Source organism: Alligator mississippiensis, chromosome 3 (assembly GCF_030867095.1).
Source record: "Alligator mississippiensis isolate rAllMis1 chromosome 3, rAllMis1, whole genome shotgun sequence".
NCBI lineage: Eukaryota > Metazoa > Chordata > Crocodylia > Alligatoridae > Alligator > Alligator mississippiensis.
Genome location: NC_081826.1, coordinates 32922207 through 32942743, shown reverse-complemented (window position 1 = coordinate 32942743; position 20537 = coordinate 32922207). Strand labels below are relative to the sequence as shown.

Here is a 20537-nt window from a genome sequence, read left to right as displayed (position 1 = left end):
TACACTTTGTCTGATTCACCTAAGAACACAGTTTCTTATCACACTTACATGCTGATTGAAATGGCAACCAATTAATTAACCAAGGGCACCAGTGACCTCCTCAAAAGTGGGGAAGTGAAAGCTTTTCAAGGAAGGACATTAAAAAAAAATAAATTAAAGCATAATTTTAATTTGCCTGGTAGAAGAAAAAAAGTCACTAGAGGAGTCTATAATTTAGATGTAGAATTCTCAGGAAACTATAACACTAGGTTACCTTATTGCACTAGAGCATCCAAATTATTCCGCAAAATTCTGAGACAGATCTATCCCACTTGATATCCCACGGAACACCTATCATGTATATCCCATGGAACACTGATAAAATGTGAGAAAGAATTAGGCCACTTTTCTTTAGAGATGCAGGGTTTAAGGCTAGAGCAGATATTTCTCTAATGATAAAGAATATGCTTTTGTACCCCCATTGAGATGCAACATTGATTTGCTATAATATGGGGTAATGAACCAGCTGTATACTACATGAGTTATTAATAATTGTCATGGTTACTCTTTAGATTTCCTTCATATGGAAATTTCACTTTTAAAAAGTAAGAATAATTTTATGCATGGGACAAGGATGAAGACTCCCGTCCATACTCCACCACCAGTTGTAATTAGCAGCAACACTACAGGTCCCAATTGTTGTGGATTACTTGTGGTAGCTGCTGCATGCTTACACTAAGAAGCAGTCCCTGTTCAAAAGAGATTTTAATCTAAATAGGCAAGATATATAAAAGGAGACATTACATATTATTTACTTCATAAGAAAATGAAGCACAGAGACAAAGAACTTCAAAACTAGAAACACATAGAAACAACTAGAAAATGTAAGCGTATGAGTAATCCAGAGTGAGATTATTTATCATACAATGTTTGCAAATTCAGGGTCCTAATTTTTTCCTTGACTCTAATAAGACTAGTCATATAATTAAACTGAAACATGAGTAGTAGTGAGTGCAGACAAAAGGCTCTAAATGAACTGTCCAGTGTTACACAGATGACAGAGCTGAAAAATCACCCCAGGTCTCCTGAGTCCTATTCCAATGCCTTGACTACACACTATCCCCCTTTTTTCAGCAACAGAGTGTAGGATGCCTCACTCTAGTTCATTACTGTAGGCATTAGGCCCCACTCCTCCTATTTTTTAGTTTATCTTATACTTATATGTTTCTAAAAAGAGACAATACAGTATATATATTGATTTTCAACACATTCCTTATTTCCAGATGCAGACTCAGACCATTTTGTCACGCCACAGACTATTTCATCATGCATGTCAGTGTAGCCACCCAAAGGTCAAGGCAAGTCAAGTTTATTTACTACCACACATGCCTTATACCCTGACACATTGTTAAGATACATAAATAAATACAAAATATTAAATACACAAGACATTGCTTAAACAATTCTATCCCTTGCACATTATAAAAAAAATTCTTGAGCCTAATCAGAAATGGACAGATCAAAAAGGCAACTCTTTGTCCTGTCAGTTAAAAGAGGACTGAAAACATACATACATACACATACATATAAAATATATATTATATATATAAATTGATATATGTAATTTGTGAACTCATTTAATCAAATTTCAATTCAATCAAATTGCTTCTGATCAACCTTTGACAACCTTTGATTACCAACACCAATTAGATTATATACATTACCAAAATGTACAACAGATTGACAGTTAATCATCTGATCACCTTTGTAAATGCATCAACATTAAGCACTGTATTTCTTTATAATATTCTCTACAAAGGGCATTTATTTTCTCCACCATCTCTTTCCTTCTGTCTTCCATTGGCTTGTTGCCATATGATCCCTCTAATTTAATAGATTCTTAAATTTAAAGGCCAAAAAGGAGACCATTTTGTTCATCTAGACCAGAAGTGTTCAGCCCCCAGCCTGCAGGCCAGTTCTGGCCCCTGGCGCCATGTCATCTGGCCCATAGGTTGGGGGTTGAACCCCCCTCCCCCCCTCCCTCCCCAGTTCTAGGTGATCAAAACGTCTCTTTGAAATTTAAGAATCTATTAAATTAGATGAATAGCATAGGGCAGGGCAGGAGGCAGTGTGGGGTCCCTGGAGCCAGATCCCAGCTGAATGATAGTGGCATGGAACCCCTGGAGCTGCATCCCAGTCCAGACAGAGGTGGACTAGCCTTGTGCCATTCATCTGCCCATGGAGCCAAAACAATGAGCACCACTGACCAAGACTGATGACTTACATCAGAACTATCCAGCTTCAGAATGGCTAGGAGCTGCACGCTCTCCAACCATACATTGTACAAGTCACATGCCCCCCTGGGCTGTACATCATGCTATGTGTCCCCTCTCCAACCACTGCACTGAACAAACACCCCTGTGCCATGTCACAGGGGTCCTCACCACCACCCCATGCCAGGCAACACAGGATCCTCAGGTCTCCCTCAGATCCTCCGCCATCAGCAACCTCAGTCCCACAAGCCACAGGGGTAGGGACAGGCAGGGGAAGCAGGATGATGGAGGGGGGAGCCTGTAAACTCCAGCAGCACCAGCAGAAAACCAATGGAAGCTGGGAGGCACCCAGAACCTGAGCCTGGGTGTGGTAGATTAACCCCTTGGGAGATGCATGTGGTCCACAGACCACCAGTTGGACAGCCTTGATCTATATAATATGGGCCACGGGGCATTCCCAAATTACTTTATGCCTAGTTGTTGCAGTTAAACTATAGAATCTTGATTTGAAAACCAGTCGAACTTGATAGTGGTAGGGAATCCACTGCATCTCTTAAGTTTATCCACTGGTTTATTACCTTTGCTGTTAGAAAAAATAGAAGAACCTTATTTGTAGTTTTCATTTATATGGTTTCAGCTTCTAGCCACTAGATCTTGTCATACAGTTATCTGTTAGATTAAAAATCCTACTGTTATCAAACTTCTGATCCCCATATAGTTACTTACAGACTCTGATTCAGTAATCACGTAGCCTTCTCTTTGGTAAGCTCAATAGACTGTGCTTGTGTTTCTCATTTTTTGCAGACTTCAATCATTCTTAGTTCTTCTCTCAACACACTTCAGTTTAACAACATCCTTACTGAAGTGTGGACATCAAAACTGAACACAGTATTCCAGGAGTGGTCCTACTAGAGCTGAATACAGAAATAAAATAGCCTCCCTACTTACAATTGGTTTAATAGATAGAGTTTACTCTTTTGGTCATGTGCTGCTCTGGAATCTCATATTCAGCTGAAAACTCACTGTGAACCTCAACCCATTTCAGTCATGGATTCCAAGGAGAGACTTCGCTACCTTAGCCAGCATTTCTTTAAGTATAGCTCATGTTATTTTCTGAATGAATGATCTTATATTTGGCCATAGTTTCATAGTTTCATAGTAGCTAGGGTCAGGAGGGACCTGAACAGATCATCTAGCCTGACCCCCTGCCACAGTCAGGAATGATTGCTGGTGTCACAAGACCCCAGACAGGTGATCATCCAACCTCCTCTTGAATTTGCCCAAGGTAGGGGCGAGGACCACTTCCCTGGGAAGCTGGTTCCAGATTTTGGCCACCTTAACTGTAAAATATTGCCTTCTGATCTCCAGGCTAAACCTGTTCTCCATCAGCTTATGACCATTGTTCCTCGTCACCCCAGGTGGTGCTGGGGAGAAAAGAGCTCTGCCTATTAGCTGTTGATCCCCCTTGATGAGTTTGTAGGCAGCCATCAGGTCCCCCTCAGCCTCCTCTTGCTGAGGCTGAACAGGTTCAGGTCCTTCAGTCTCTCCTCGTAGGGCCTGTTCTGCTGCCCTCTCACCAAGCAGGTGGCCCTCCTCTGAACCCTCTCCAGGCTGGCCACATCCCTTTTGAAGTACGGCACCCAGTACTGGATGCAGTACTCCAACTGTGGCCTGACCAAAGTCGCATGGAGGGGGAGTATCACCTCTATGGACTGGCTTGAGATGCACCTTTGGATGCATGACAAGGTATGGCTGGCCTTGCTGGCTGCGGTCTGGCATTGGTGGCTCATGTTCATCTTGGAGTCAATAAAGACTCCAAGTTCCCTTTCTGCCTTTGTGCTTTCAAGAGGGGAACTCCCCAGCCTGTATGTATGCTGTGGATTCCTTCTCCCAAGGTGCAGCACCCTGCATTTATCTACATTGAACCCCATCCTATTCTCATCTGCCCACTTTTGTAGTCTGTCTAAATCTAGTTTCAGCCTCTCTCTCCCTTCAAGTGTGTCCACCTTGCCCCACATCTTAGTGTCATCAGCAAACTTGGACAGCGTGCTTTCCACCCCCTTGTCCAAGTCGCTGATGAAGATGTTAAACAGTGTGGGCCCGAGGACCAAGCCCTGGGGTACCCCACTGCTCACATCTTGCCAGGTTGAGTACAACCCATCCACCACTACTCTCTGGGTGCGCCCCGTCAGTCAATTTTTTACCCATCCAACTGTGCAGGCATCAATGCCGCAGTCGCTTAATTTATTGATGAGTATGGGGTGAGAGACAGTGTCAAAGGCCTTCTTAAAGTCTAGAAAGACTATTTCCACAGTGACACCATCATCCAAGGATTTAGTTACTTGGTCGTACTGACATGCTTGCCAATTATACCAGATTTCTCTGAATCTGTGACCTGTCCCCCTCTTCATTTACACATTGTCTTTAATGATAAAGATTTTAAAGGGGGTTTTTTGGGCCAGAGAATTGATAAAAAGAGTAAAATCTTTGGATCAACAACTGATACCTATGAATCCCATCAGAGGTATATTAGTTCAATAACGATTCTTTGCTACCACCACCTTCTGAAACCTATCAGTTCAGCCTGTCTAGTTCCTAATTTATTCAAATTATGTGCTCTGGTCTAATATCTGGATCAAATTATCATGCAGTCTAATATCAAAGTCCTTACAGGAGTTTATTACATGGATACTACTACATTTTTGAACCAAGATTGTAATCTCATCCAAAAATATACAAGTTAATTAGAGAAAATTATGTTTCCTAAAGCTTTGCCAGTTGGCATTAAATAGTAAGTATACTACTTACCTTTCTTGTTTTAATAATCAGGTCATATATAGTTCTTTTCTCACCTTGCCCAGGATTAGAATCAGGCTGGCAGGTTTATAATTATTTTGTAAATGTACACACAAAATTAGTTTTATTCCATTTTAAACATGTATATATTATCCAAAGATTATCACTGAGCCATAGCAGTGGCCAGCTTCACAGGGAAATTGTGTGTCAGTGATGTAAAGTATAGGTTTTGCTGATTCTTTATCTATATAATTTCTAGCATCTGTCAATTTAGATTTTACCAAGACTTCCCACATACCTACATTTGCTTCGTTAAGCCTCAGAAGCTCTGTTTTCCTTGTGGTCTAAAGTAACATTAATAGAAAGTTCTTTATACTGAGGAAAAAAGAGACATTTATGGGGCCAACAATCTACTCTCACCTGTTTTTCTCGTGAATTTTCAGGATTTCATGTGTCTGTTGTAACAGTTGTTTTTCCAGCTTGTAAGTAGATAATGAATTTTCCAGCAGCTGAATTTCAAGTCTGGATGTTTGATTTAGTACCTTAAGGATAAATAAAAGTATTAAAACTTGCAATAGTTTAGTATTACCATGTTGTAGACATGAACAGGGACAGGTTAATTCTACTTCCTGGCAGACTTGTATGATAATTCATTGGAAGGTTCCAGTTTAGGTTTTAATATATTTTTAAACATCAGTGAAGCTATGCTTGGTAGTTAAGGATCTAGACCAACATTTGCTGCAGAATATGCTATTTTAATGAGGAAAAGGTGCCTGACAAGTATGTTTTATTGTGAGCAAGGTGACAAGCATCAAACCATGCTAATACAGAGCATGCTAGCATCAGAGGAGTGCCAAAGTAATTAGCATGTGAAGAGGTGCCAAACTGTTGCATCCACTGTTTAGTAAATAGAACTTGTGTGACAGTGCTCTCTTGAGATGTTTCTTTTGCAACAGTGGCAGGCATTTAGTGTGTTTGCTTACATTATTGCCACTTGCACTAAAACACAGAGTTTATGAGAGATACAAGTCCCATGCCAATTGTTTCATGTAGTTTTTCTTTACTCCAAAGGGGCTGTGTGCAGCATCAGGATTCCACCCATAGAGAGCAACTTACCCAATAAGACTATAATGAACTGACAAGAACATTTTTAAAGGTGAGATAATGAATTCTAATAACCACTTTTGTCTCTCAAGCACTGAGGGAATTTTCAGCAAAAATGACAATAAGGTGACTGAGTTTCCTGCATTAAAATTTCAATTTTCATCACTTCAGGCTATGAAGCATTTTTTTTGTATGGAAAAGTTTATTTGCTGCAGGGACCCATCACTGAAATTCAGTTACTTCAAGAATGGAATATACTGCCTATTTAATAATGCAAAACATTATCACTATCATTATGATTCCATGGCAATGCTCTCTCATGCATGGCTAATAGGAAAACTTACGTGAAAAAATGTTAAACCTAGCACTTACACTTGGCTTAATAATGCATTGTTTTGTTTTGAAACTATTGGGAGACTTCTCTGAGATTGAAGTTTCTCTTTACTTGTACTTGGCTCAGAAAGTAGTACATAGCACCTTATCCACAGGCACGTGGGTTGAGCCAAGCCTCACCCGTTCCCTACCTACCATATTAAAATGTCAAACTCTAGGTATAGACATTACACTTATTGTGCAATAAGCATGGAGAAAGGGCTCTACAACCCTACGGCCATAACCAAACAGAAGTTTGTAGCATGTGTGCTTTAAAAATGGTGGATTCCACTCTGAGTTAACCCTGGATGGATATAGTATCAGAATAAAGTGCTTTAGGTTAGAGTGCTTTATTGAACATCTGTACCACAGCCCATCATGAGGCAAGGTAGGTCAAATTCTGCCAACCCCTTCTCAGGATGGCATGCTAGCCTCGGCCGGTGATCCCTGGCCCTTGGCTAGTCCTGTTCCTGGGCTGTCACAGAAAGGAAACAGATAAAGCTCAGTCTCTTTCCTGTGTAGCTGGATGGGGAGATGGGAAAACGGACCCTCCCTGCCATGCAGGCCACTCCTCCCCAGCTTGCAGGCTTAGGTGTTGTGAGGGAGGGGGCTAGACTTGGTCTGTGAGGCAGAGGCCTCCATTTCTCCAGTTGGACCCAGGAGCTGCAGCTCAGGGCTGCACCACTTTTCACCATGCTGGGAACTGGAGGAAGTGGGGGGAGGGGAAGGAGAATGGAGCCCCCCTGCTATGCAGACCCAGCCTGGTCCCCCCCAAGACCTGACCCAGCAAGTTGGAGGTAGCCCACATGGCTGGGGGGCCCTTTCCCTTCCTGTCACCCCAGTTCCCAGAGCCGCAAAAAGATGGGCCAGGAAGCCTCATGTTGCAGCTCCTGGCTACAGTTGTCAGAGTGTTCAGGCAACGGGGTGGGGGACCAGAGCCTCCCCAACACAAGGACCTGGCTTGTCCCTCCCCAAGATCTGAGCCGGCAAGCTGGGGGGACCCATGCAGCAGCGGGGATCTGTTCCTCCCCCTCAGTTCCTGATGTGGTGAAAAACAGTACAGCTGGGGGAACAGTGCCCTTGTGCTGCACAGACCTGGACCAGCCCTCCCAAGACCCGAGCCAGCAAGCTGTGGGGCACTCATGTGGCAGCGGGGCTCTGTTCCCTGATGCCCCTTCCTGATCCTCCTGACAAGTGCAACCAGGAGCTGCAGCACAGAGCTGCAGCACTTTTCACTATGCCAGAAACTGGAGGTGGGGAGCAGGAGGGGGGAGAGAACAAAGCCCCCTCCAGCTTCTTGGCTTGGGTCTTGTGGGGTGGGGGTTGGGCCTGTGTGGCAGAGGGGCTGCATTTCCCCCTCCCCCAACACCCAATGCAGTGAAAAGCAACACAGCCCTGAGCTGGCTGCAGCTGGGGGAAGGGAGTTTGCCTACCATGGAGACCTCAACCACCCCCTCCCCCCAGACCTGGGCCAGCAAATTGGGGAGCAGCTGCACAGTGGGGGGGGGGGCGGGGGGGGGCTCTGATGCCCTCCTCCCTCCCCGAAGCCATTGCTGCCAGCTGCTGGGGGCGGGGATAGAAGCTGCCTTGGTAGCCTCCTGGGAGGCATGAGGAGCCCCTCCAGCCTGTTGACTTTGGCCAGTGAAGGTCACTTCTGTGCCCCCTCTCTAAGGGTAAACATCAGTTCTGTTCCTCCTGCACTAATCTAGGGCACTTTGAGGAGAATGCAATACTTAGAATGCCTCTGCCTTGACTTTCTTGAATGTCCATCCTTAGCCAAAAGTTCACTCAAAGTCTAGCAGGCTAGTGTGACCAAGGAACAACAGGTTTTGAAGCCAATGGCATAAAGGATGATGTTCCTTTGACTCCCTGTTCCAGACACAGCTAAGACAACTGGGCATTATCTTAGCACAAGTTTAAAGCAAGGTTTCGATTAAGCCTTGGGAGCCACAGCTCAGTGACTACAGCTGTTTTCTACCTTTGTCAGGGAAGAGTACATGGGCACATGATCGCCATTTATTGTTGTGCAGACCCAAAATCTGGGTAGCTCCTGAAAAGGCATAAAGTCACAATTATGCTTGCACTTCTGCAGTTAGATACTTCAGTCATATGTGTGTTAATGCCCTTAGAGTTTCTGTCACACTGTTTTACCACCACCATATGTTCATCATGTCCACCTATATGCTGTGATGTGATTATATAATAGTATGGGAGGGGCATTGTAAATGTGCATAGGGATTTGAGTTCAGATGATATGATCTATCTCAAACAGTATATATCCTGCCTCAAACAAACCAAAATACACATAGCACATCAATGCATTTATTTTAACAACAAGGGGAAATCACTGAAGACAAAAAAAATTCAGCACGAATAGAAGACTGATAGAAAATTCAGTAGAAAAGGAATATTATATATTGCACTTTGATAAGCAAAATACCTAGTCTTATGTGGTAGGCTGGATGAATTACTGGTTATGAGAACAGCATATATATCTGTTATGGGCAAGCCTCTGCAGTCACTACAAAACAATCTTTAATTCAAGCCACATTATAAAACTTTGTAGAATAGCAAATGCAGAACTGTAGAGTACTTGGCACATGAATGTTCTTTTTTCTCTCTTGCAGATGTAAAACTTCTCTAGGTAAAATACTTTTTAAAAGATTGGAAGATACTAGAAAACTTTAACAAAACATCAAAATAACTATTTTGTCTTAAAACTATTTAGTTTGAAAATTACGTTGTTCACAGTCAGTAGCTAGGCTGTTTATTTGAGGTCAAATATTGGGAACTTTCTTGGCTAGTTCACCCTGACAGATACATGCAAAGTTAGATATACCAACCTCATTAAATTAAAAAAAAATATGACAGTCATCATTGCTGCTGCTACCAGCATACACAAGGTATGAATGTATCTTGGATCACAGTGTTGAAAGATGATGTAGTGAAAGAGAAGGTAGTGGGCAAGGCTCTCTGCTGTTAACAGTTTGTGAAATATGACCTTGGGGATGTACCTGGGTTTCAACATCCGTGAGTTTTCTTGTCTGCTCTGCTGTCTGACTTAGAAGGCTGGTTCCTATTTCAAGCATAGTGGCTGTATGGTTCTGAACCGCATTTTGCTGTATTTGAGCTATCTCTGACTTCATATTTTCCACAACGTAGTTTTCAAGCTGTGAAAGAAAGAACAACAATAAGAGCTTTGCAAAGTAAAAGTACTACTTCAGGCTTTCTTGTAATGACAGAGGAATGCTCAGCTAGGAATCCTGATGTAAGCTCTCTCAGTGAAAACCATCCCTCATCATTATTTGAGGTCCTATGTGGGGTCAATGAAAGTTTTGTATGAAAGCTTTCAGCACTGTAAAGTCCTTCGCTCCCTGGGCTGTAAATAGATGTTGCATTTCTCCCAGGAGAAAGCCTTTTGTGCTGGGATCCTAGATATTCACATCCACTATCCCGCTTCAAGTATTTATGAAATATGCCAGATAAAATGTACTGTCAGTTTTTCCTGGGACACTGTTATGTGCATCATTTAACTCAACTGCCATTCATTCCAGAGAGCAGTCACTCAGACTGTGTGCTCATCCTTGCCACCTTTGCCAGAGGAGCACCAATGCAGCTTGAAGGGCTGCATGTGTAAAAAGCTGTGCAGCTCCTGTTTTGATCCAAGTCATATGTTAGAACAAGCTGAATCACCTCAAATGAGATGTCTGTTTAGAGGCTCAGGGCACATCCGGACGAGTGTACATATGCAGTATCTAGCACTGCAGACCCGTTTGCAGCACAGCACACTGCACATGCCATACATGAAGGCATTCCCTGTATTGCTAATTTTCAGCACTGGGCAAGGTTGGGGGGGGGGGGGGTTGATACTGGGAGATCCCTGTGTCAAAAAATCTGTGCTTAAAAAAAGTGGGGTGGTACATGTGGCGGCAGTGTGTGCCACCCAAAACTGAAGCCTAGCCAGCTGGACCCATGCTCCCTGCTGCCAGATTGTTGCAGCTGCAGCTCCCATAGATCCCCAGGACCCCTGGTACGGCTGCTGTGGCCAGCCTCCCTTACCCCACCTGCTCTGCTCCAGAGCACATGTGCATAGGTGTTCCCCAGGGACAAGCAGCAGCAGCACATATTGTGCCACTGCTGTTTGTCCCTGGAGAAATGCACATTCCTACTCATGGGGACGTGCCCCCAGTCTGCTTCTTTAAAACTGAATGCTGCCTTCAAAGAAATGGAAGTTCATTGCAATTTGCTATATTAAAATAAGCCTCTGCATCTGCATTGCAGGTGATTCAGCAAATAACATATTGATTCATATATAAAAATGAAGGACATAAATTTGCGTGTGTCTCTTACTGAGTTTTGTTTGCATAGTAAATATATTGGCCCAATGGCTACTAGTGCTGACACAGACCCTTCTTACTCCATAATGTGGGGCTAGTTCCATCCTCTTTACAATTCTAAAGGATGAGAAACTGTTTAGAACAAATTTACCAGCTTTAACATATAGAAGCTTCGGAGTTTGCATGTTAGTAAATGAAGTAAATTAGCAGTGATATTCAGAATGAGTTTTGGTAACATCATGTCCTTGTCAACTTCTCTTTGAGGGTGAGATGAGGTTTAAGAGGATTCAGAAAAGAACAGGGACTTTAAAAAACAGAGGAGGACAAGCTGGGACTTTACATCACGAAATAATCTTCAGAATTGGGAGGCAGAGTAGATTACTCAATAAATTGCATTATTACTTAATAGGAGATTTGAAGAGCACTCAAGGATGATGGATTTATAAAGGAGTAACCAGGCTGGTGATTTTATGATGTAATGCAAAATAGTGGCATAACTAGGGAGGAGCAACTGCAGCAATTACCCTTGGGGCCAATTTGGGAGAAGTGAAACAAAATGGCAGCCACACCATTACAATTATGATTACACTGCTGGTGTGGTGGCAACTGGAGGTTGATGCTGCCCCCATGTCTCAGATGCCTGGCCATGTCACTGAGCCACTGATTTGAAGTATCTGTAGCATATTAACATCGCAAATATTTATCTTTTTTTACAGCTTTTAATAGATTTTGTCTTTATTATAATTTTATTACTGAGCAATGATATATGGTTGGATCTTAAAAACAGTACACAAGGACTTCAAAGCACTGGAAGTTTCTTGCTTAATCCTAATGTAAAGGCCAGGGATTACGTAAAGACCTAAGACCTTTCCCTCTTTCTCTTCCCGCTTCTTTGACTCCATCAAGTAGCATAAGAGGACCAGAATCTGGTCATAGAGGCCAGCTGAGAATTCCTCTAGCTTGAGGGAGATGACAACTGGTCTAAAACTAGTCAGAATGGTTCATATGACAACTGTCTCTCCCATGACCTCCAGAGAGGGGGCATGTCGTAGCAGGAAGAGACGTGATAGGACATGCAGAGGGGAGGACAGTCTGCCAAATCTCTTACAGTCCCTTAGGTACCATAACCAGCTGGAATAAGTTAAAGAAACTCTTTAGTGGCCCTAAATTATGTGAGGACTGAAGCAGCTATAGTGGAGAAGCAGAGAACAGTGACTGGCTGCAAAATTGTCCCCGCACTGAACAGAGTTCAGTGAAAGAGAGCATCAAGTTTGGTAATGCAAGGTGTTTTACAGGTAGCTCAGCATGTTGCAGATGGGAATCCTTGGGCATTTTTACATGTGCTCTGAGAGGCATGGGAGGTGCTTTAATTAGCAAGCCATGTTAATTAAAAGCACCTGATTGTCACGTGTATCAGTGTCCCCGAGCTGAAAAAATTGCAATGGGGCACTTTAACTAAAGCTTGTTCAACAAGCTTTAGTTCAAAGAGATCTGCCACCATTTTTCAGTGTGGGGATGCTGATACACGTAACACGAGTATTTGCTGGAGCACATTCATTTCCGTGCTCCAGCAGACTAGATGAATCAATTAATGGATTTCCAGAGCATCATAGCAAGCACCCTGCACATGTATGGGAACTCCTTGTTTCCCATCCTACTATGCCCCCACTTTCACTCCTCACAAAACTGTGCAGTTTTCTTGGGTTAAATCCTAGCATGGGATTTCAATCTCAGGAGGGAATGAGACTGAATGCAGCTATACTCAGAACTTCAAAAAGAAGTAGGGCTACTCCCAGGAGAGGAAATGATAAGTGTTGTTGACCAGTAAGCACAGATAACTTTAGAGACATAAGCTATTAAATTGTTTTGATACTGTTTGGGTCAAGCTTACAGCCTGTTGAAATGAAGGAAGGGAATGCAGCCAGAGACTCTGCTGACTGTGTTATCAGGTTGAACGAAAACCCTCTAAAGTAAACTGGAAACCCCAAAGAGAGGGCTTTGTTTTATTTTGTTTCAGTTAACCTAGGCTTGGACTGTGCTCTCTAGCTGCTTAGACCCTGCTACAACATGCAATGAAGGCATTGCCACTCTAGAAAATGCTAGATTAGTTTCTGAATGGTGCAAGCACTGTTCTGACAACATGTTTAATATGTTCCATAAATTATTACCAGAAGCAGCACTGGTCCAGATTTGCAGCTGTTATAAACTGATGAACCTCCAATGAAGTCAAGGGAGCTATGCCAACTTATACCTGCTACAAACTTGGTCAATGGTTTCTTTCTATGACTGATTGTATTTTTTATGGTTAACAGATTCCCAATTTTTAGAAACTACCTCCCTTAGTAATTCATTTTTAATTAAGTTGGACCTGCTTCTGGTAGAGTAAGCTGTACAGCTGAGTGGTAAGAACCAGATGTAGTTGATTTAAACTTGGAGAAAGGGAGCAAGAGTCATATACACAATGTGTGATTAATAACAAAATCTTCTTTCATCTTATCTATAAGCATTCCTGTGCAGATGGATAACTGCTAAGGACATTCTGGTAAGCCACATCAGCTGAGCCAAAGAAAGATCTGTAACAAATTGGAATCGCCTACCGATTTTAGTACCACATGTACAGAAAGACTTTTACCTCAAGGTTAAATATTTCATGAGTAAAAATGATTATCTGAGCCTGAAAAAATGCTGGACACCCAGCAGGAGAGGTATAAAGAAACTCTCACAATCCCAAACCACAAAAATGTTTGCCTGACCTACCCAGTTGCCACACTAATTTGGGTATTACAGCATGTCTTTCAGCAGATGTGTTTCAAGGTACTCTTGACTGAGTATAGCTCATTGGCTAACTCTTAGCCATAAAGAGTGGGAATGTAAAGGTGAGAGAAGGTATAGGCCACATTCCTCAGCAGGAAAAGTAAATGAGGCAAAAGATGTCAGCAGTAGTAATAGACTGGCTCATATATGGGGTGTTGGAATAGTCTTGTGAAATTTGTGGCACAAGGTGTGTAAATAGGCCTTTATGGTTGTTTCTGCATTCACTACACTTGATTCAATGAACCCTATTATGGCAATGTCATCCTTGAGAGCAAGGAACTTGCCATAATAATGACTTTGATAAGTAATAAAACAAAGGATTAATTACAAAAGACAAACTGATATCTCCAGAGATCCATTCCCAATTCAGGTTTATTACTTTACGTAACTTATCCATTTATCACAGGAACTTTTACCATGCTGTGGTAAAAGATAGGAACTGGGTTGTCCAAACAAGATTTTACTGCTCCATGATGATTTTACATTGTGCTTCATATGCAGAATTTTTTTGATACATCTCGATTTTTTTTATACAAATTACTGTACAGTGACAATGCTATGGCACTGTGCTTTAGTACATCCTTTTGGACTTGGAGGAAGGGAGTACTAAAGCACGGCCCAGTTTGGGCAGTTACTGCGCCATGCTTGCAGTGCATGGTTAGATTTTGCCAGCACTTTGCCATAGCAGTGCACTATACTGGGGGAGCGTACTGCTACGGCAACATAGCTGTTGATCACCTGCAGACCCGCTTGATTACTATATTGATATGACACGCTGTCATGATCACTACGTTGATATGACACGCTCCTCATGTACCACATGAAGTGAATACTATTTTTAAAGCTACTACTTGATGCTTATTGACTTCCTTTAACCTGTAAATTGGTCTTCAACCAGACCCCACACAGACTTACTGTATATATTGTATGTGCAAGTGCCACTGGAATGGACCTTTTTATTCCCATTCTAAAATTTTGGATACCTATACGGGGTGATCATATTGTCTCCTACATCTACTTCTTGACTGAAAGGGATGAGTTCTAAAGCAGGAAAATATAGTATAGGCTATACCAAGATACTGTCACAGGGAAGTTATTATGGAAGCTCATAATGCAATCAACTGAGAAGAGGGAAAAGCTGGAGGGGAGCCACTGGATTTGCTCCATACATGTTATTTGTTGATAATTTTATTTACATGACAAATTCAGTGTATCTTAATAATATACATACATGTATACATGAATAAATAACTTGTAGAAATATAAATTCAGTGGGGATTTTAATCTCTGCATTCAACAGTTTATAGAATGTTACTTATCACAACATCATAAGTTAGGCCACAAAAATTAAATCATTAAAAGGCATTAAGTTTTTAAAAAATGAATCATGAGTTTTATTAATATAAATAAAAGGGTATTTTGTGCCTTCTGGTTCCTGAACCTTTAGATGTCACTTGAGTCAGGTTTTAAGCTTTTTTCTACAACGAGAGGATTAGACACTTTGGTCTTTTATTTTTACAGAAGTGGCAGTTCTTACATATTCAGCTGAGTCTACCCAGGAGCTGGAAATTTAAGAAAAAAACATAAATATTGCAAGAACCACAAAATACAAACAGTTGGTTACATTGACTATACCATGGTTGGTTACATTGAGTATACCTCTGAATACATGCTAGGTTTGTTTTTTGAACGTATGAGGAAAAGAACTGTACCTGAAAACAGACATGAAGTATGGGAGCATATACAAACTGCAGCCAGTTGGATGTGTGAGAATGCATTTAACAAAAATTATTGCCCTGTTCAGAAAGTGTGTAAAAAGCCTTCATCTTTCATAAATGTTTGATATAAAAAAACCAAACCAAACCAAACCTATAGTTCCGTGAATGTATTTCAGCCAAAGTAGTCAGGAACTATTTGCCGAGTATAAGAAAGGAAGGACAAGGTTATAGTAATTTGATCATGTGACCAGTCAGCAGGGCCCTGAAGTTTCCATTAAATTGTTTCTTCCTTTTGCTTCTTTTTTAGCTGGATGCAGTCGTGGTCATGCTGAAACCAAATGGCATAACTCCCATTAACTTCAATGGCGCCAAGATTTCACCCATTATTTTTATTACAGGAAAATGAAGACAACTAAATTTATTTAGGGTCAAGCACTGCAGGTCTGATCTAAGGCCTGTGGAAGTTATTTGCATTATGTTGATTTTAGTGGATAGCAGATCAGGCCAAATATAACATCAACTGAGAAGAGCACCAATAGATGATGTTAGCAGTGGTTCACAGGTGTTGAAAGATAGCTACAAGGACTAGTTTTCAAAAATGAAAGCAAGGAATAACAAACAAGTAACATGTAAAATCCTACTTGGAAAAATAAACACACATTTCAACCATTTTGGAATTGTAATACTCCTAAGAAGTACTTTATCATACATTAAAACTAGGCAAAGTACATAAGTAGCATATTAATAAAACATCATCTTTTCAGGTTAGGATATTTAATCTATCTTTATTTCACTAATATTTTCTTATTTGCATTGCTGCTGGTCTTTATTTTAGTTATCATGTCTTTCAGCAAAATACATTTCTTTGGTACATTTTTTTCCCTACTGTATTTCTCTATAGAGAGAATGGATGGTCTTTCTGATAATTTAGCTGCATCTGCTCTTTGTAATGCTCATTAAGTTGTACGGGAGTTCTCAGTAATGTTGGATGACTCGGTGGAATACATAATAAGGTTGTAACATTCTCAGAAATAAAACTGTCAGAAAATTCAGCATTATTGTTTAATAAACATTCCAAAGGATTTTGCACTAAGGCTATTTAACTTTTACTGGACAATGTTTATTGAATAATTCTTCATAGAAACCACCCAAATACTAATAGAGCTATTAAAATAGTAACATAAGGGATAAGTAAATGATAATTGTTTCTGGCAGTAAGGTCATAAATAAAATGAAAGCTTTTATTCTTATTTTGATCAAAGGACTGCTTTCTGTAGTACAGTCTTATTCATTATATTGTAAGGCCTGTTAAAATCCCCAGCCACATTAGGGTACAGACAGATGTAACCAGCAAGGTTTGTATTTCAGGGATGGCCGTAACACCCCTTGACCATGAAATTCTTGTCCTGTTTGAGCTCTAAGGTGCCCTCCCTCTCTCACTTGCTCACTATGCCTTGACATTACTTCTCTGATCAAAAGGGAAGCTGCCTAGAAGTCCTAGAGGAAGCCAATATCCTCCAATCGCCAGCAGATCTCGCAGCCCCCACTGGTCTCTATTCTAAGGCTAAGTGGGTTCTCCTGACCCATCCGTGTTGCCCCAGGGCACCTTTAGCTTAAAGGGCTGTTACACAACTCAATCCACCCCTTACATGATGCCCATGGCTTGCAGGTGTTACTGTGCAATTGTTTCCTTGTTGGGGCCTTAGCTTTCTCAGCCTCTGCCCCTTTTCTTTTTCTGGGCCCTCTAGCCCTGGTCCATTGTGCCAGATCAACTTTATGGCTCAAGCCTCCATCTGTTTTCTTTGGACCCTGAACTCCCTGGCTCTGGTATTAGTCCATCTTTGACACCCTTGGTCCTGTCCTTGCCCTGCTCTGGGCACTGTTTGTCTGGGACCCTGGCCCTGGCCCTGTCTCCACCCTGCCTTGGGTACTGAGTCTGCTTTGGCTCTATCTGGGACCTTGGCCCTGTCTCTGCCCTACTCTGGGTGCTGAGTCTCCCTTGGCTCTCTGCCTAGGCCTCCTGGGCCAGCCTGGGTTCTGCCTCAGATAAGCAACCCTCTCCCACTTGCCTATTGCCTGCTTTTGGGCCAAAGCTCACTCTGTGTCTTGGGCTCTTAGCAGGCTCAGGACACTCACGTGCCCTCAGACACTATTGGGACCTCCTCCAACCAACCGCTACTAGTCCAAAACACAAACTACTAGATTCAGCTGTAAGAAAGGAATAAGCACACTGGCTGTAACAAACTAAACCCGTGCTGAATCCAAACATCAACAGTAAATTACTGTCAGAGCAGCCATACCTCCTGGGTTATATCCCTCTGATAACAAGCCTCCATCATTATTTGCATCCTTAGGGGATTCCAGGGATCACCAGAGACCTTTCCTATCATCTGTAGCCAAGAGCTTCTCTATGACTCTGAGAACTCAACTCCCTGATTAGCTCAGGTCCTGGGCTTATATGCAGCTTAAGCCCTGCCCCTCCCGGTCAGGTGGCACTCCATCAGAGCAGCAGTTTCTCATTAGAGCTGGAAGACTGGTTGCCATGGCAGGTTATGACTACTGCTCTAGCAGCCTCCCTGCGGCAGGAGCAAGGCTGTGCCCTACTGACCTATTCTTTAGCTGCCTATTCCATTGTAGACAACTTCCTCCTAGGCAGAGTTCTTGAGAAGTAACACCCCAAAGAGTGGAGTTTTGGTGCCCAACAGAATTAAAAAGAGGAGACCTCTTTGGTCTATACAGAAGAAGCCATCTTGCCATTTGACTCCTTTCCACTGCCTTTGCTTTGTAGTAACATGGAGGACTTGCATGGAGAACATGCAGGCAATTCATCATCCTTTCAGCAGCAATAACTACCTCTGAGCTATCATCTGGGAATCAGCAAGTGATGATCATATATGGCTATGTGTCAGCTATCCTTCCCTAGTTCTTGGTTACACTTGAAGGGACATCACCTTTGGGTGAGGCAGATGAAACAATGAGAAACGTGTGAGGAGAAAAGCTTCTGGCACATATCCCAGGAAGATCAGGACCCAGATTAAGGTGCAAGAAGATGCACATAGACATACAATTTCAGTAAATTTACTACCTTACTGTTGATGGATGATCCTCAGAAATTACTGTTGTTTATATTCCATATTTATTCATAGATGTTAGGGTCAGAACGGACCTCAGTAGATCATCGAGTCCAACCCCCTGCCCTGGGCAGGAAATAACGCTGGGTTTAACATGGGAGGAAAGACCCTCAGCTTCGAATCGCATACAAGGGCAGGGGAGGGTAGGCAGCTCCTGTGGCTCAGGCTCCAGCCTGTACTCAGGGGTGGGACCATAGCCACATCTGCTGCATGCCTCCCTTTCACCACCTCTGCACCCCACCATCTCCTCTCTGCAGCCTCTTTCCCCCATCTATTCCCCCAATGTAGTTTCTGCTCCCCTGCCTGTCTCTCTGCATCCCCCACTTACCCTTGCTGCACACCCACAGGCACCATGCACTCTGGCAGTCTGGGATACTGAGCACAGCCCTCAACCAACTGGCTCCACAGTAGTGGCGCACAGCTTGCATGGCTACTACAGGGGCTGGCTTGGGCTGTGGTCCACGCCCCAGGTAAGGACAGAGACAGAGCCTGCCACTCTCTTGATGGGGGGGACAGGAGCGGGGAACAGAAACTGAGGAGGGGAAGGGGGGGAGAAGAGAGGCTGAGGGGAGAGGAAAAGTGGGAACAGTAGCTTGGGGGTTGGGCAGGAGTGGGAGCAGAGGTGGAGGAGGAAGGGGGCCTGACACTGCAGGGGAGGCAGTCAGGTGCAGAGGTGGTGGGATCAGGCACAAGAGGGAGTGCACTATTTGACCCCGCCACACACACCACCTGCTCCACTCCCCTCCATCCATTACCCTGGGGAGGAAAAAACCATTGTCTTTGTCATTTTCAGGTCCATTGTTCCAAAACTGAATTTGTACTGCCAGTCATTTACTAACTACAGTGCAACAAGGTGCTCTGGGGAGGTTTGGCTACTCTAATTTTGTCTACTATTGAATGTAATATACCCAAAGTTCAAAGCCTTCACTAAAGTAAAGATTAAGTTAACTTTTTTATTTTTTGAACTCTTCTCTCATGTTTACAAATAGTATTCAGGTAATGTTTTATTTTGCACTGGTATTAAGTCTCTCACCTTCAAAAACATATATAGTAATGTGGAGAGCACCATACCTTTGAATTACCTTATTTCTATGCATATCAAATCTTAATTTTGATTTATAATAATGTAGGTTTCCAACTTAAATTACTTAAGAAAGGGCTCACCTATTCAAGGATAAATTAACTATTCAAACAAATGGACCAGTATATATTAGTGTCATACTATTGTCTTCAATGGAATGACATTAATTTGCATACTAGTAGAACATATGACCCAATGGATTTGTCTTTCTAATAAGATTATAAAGAAATGTGCAAGTGTGTTAGAAAGTCCATGCTATTACACTTTTACATCATATCTGATTGGAAACATTTATAACTTTGTTTTTCTAAACATATGTCTTTGAGTATATCACAAATGCTTCTTCCTCGTCAGAACTAGGACGTCCTGTGCATTTTTTCAATCACACCCATATTACCCATATTCATACAAGGTTAGATTTGACTTACAGATGGGAAGAAACAATAACATTGTTTTGACCTAATGTTAAACTTATGTCCAGTTTCAGATTTAAACAAACACACCAAGAACATTTATTTGAATATGTATGTATATACACAGTGAATGTTTGTTTATTTTACTATGTAATCACTGAAATAAACACACATGATTTTTCCATGTATAATTTTCACACCCATATAGTTTCATTATTTTTAACCCACATCACTTCCAACATGTTGATAACACTCAGCCTCATTGAAAGCTACAAGAGTTCCTAAGTAAGCTTGAACTATATAAAGCTTTATGGAAGTTTATATAGATATATATATTGGCACATGGTAATACAGCTTTTTCATCTGAAGATAACTCAGAGGAAGCCAGCAGAACTCTATTTCAGTCCTAAATTCAACATTTTAACATTCAGGGCTCCTCTATGTGTTATAGGTATTGCACAATTAATTGGTTAATTGTGACATTACCTGGAAACCAGTTATACGTGCAAAGTAGCTATC

At 42.0% G+C, this 20537-nt stretch overlaps 1 protein-coding gene across 1 annotated transcript in view; it reads right to left on the bottom strand.

Moving 5' to 3' along the window:
* ANGPT1 (angiopoietin 1) overlaps positions 1-20537 on the bottom strand; it is a 267589-nt gene that overhangs the window by 136390 nt on the left and 110662 nt on the right. Inside the window, exons 2-3 of the mRNA XM_014611618.3 lie at positions 9539-9694; positions 5469-5590 (exon numbers count right to left, since the gene is read on the bottom strand). Coding sequence (XP_014467104.1) covers positions 5469-5590; positions 9539-9694 — 278 coding nt within the window. The remainder of the gene's footprint in view (positions 1-5468; positions 5591-9538; positions 9695-20537) is intronic.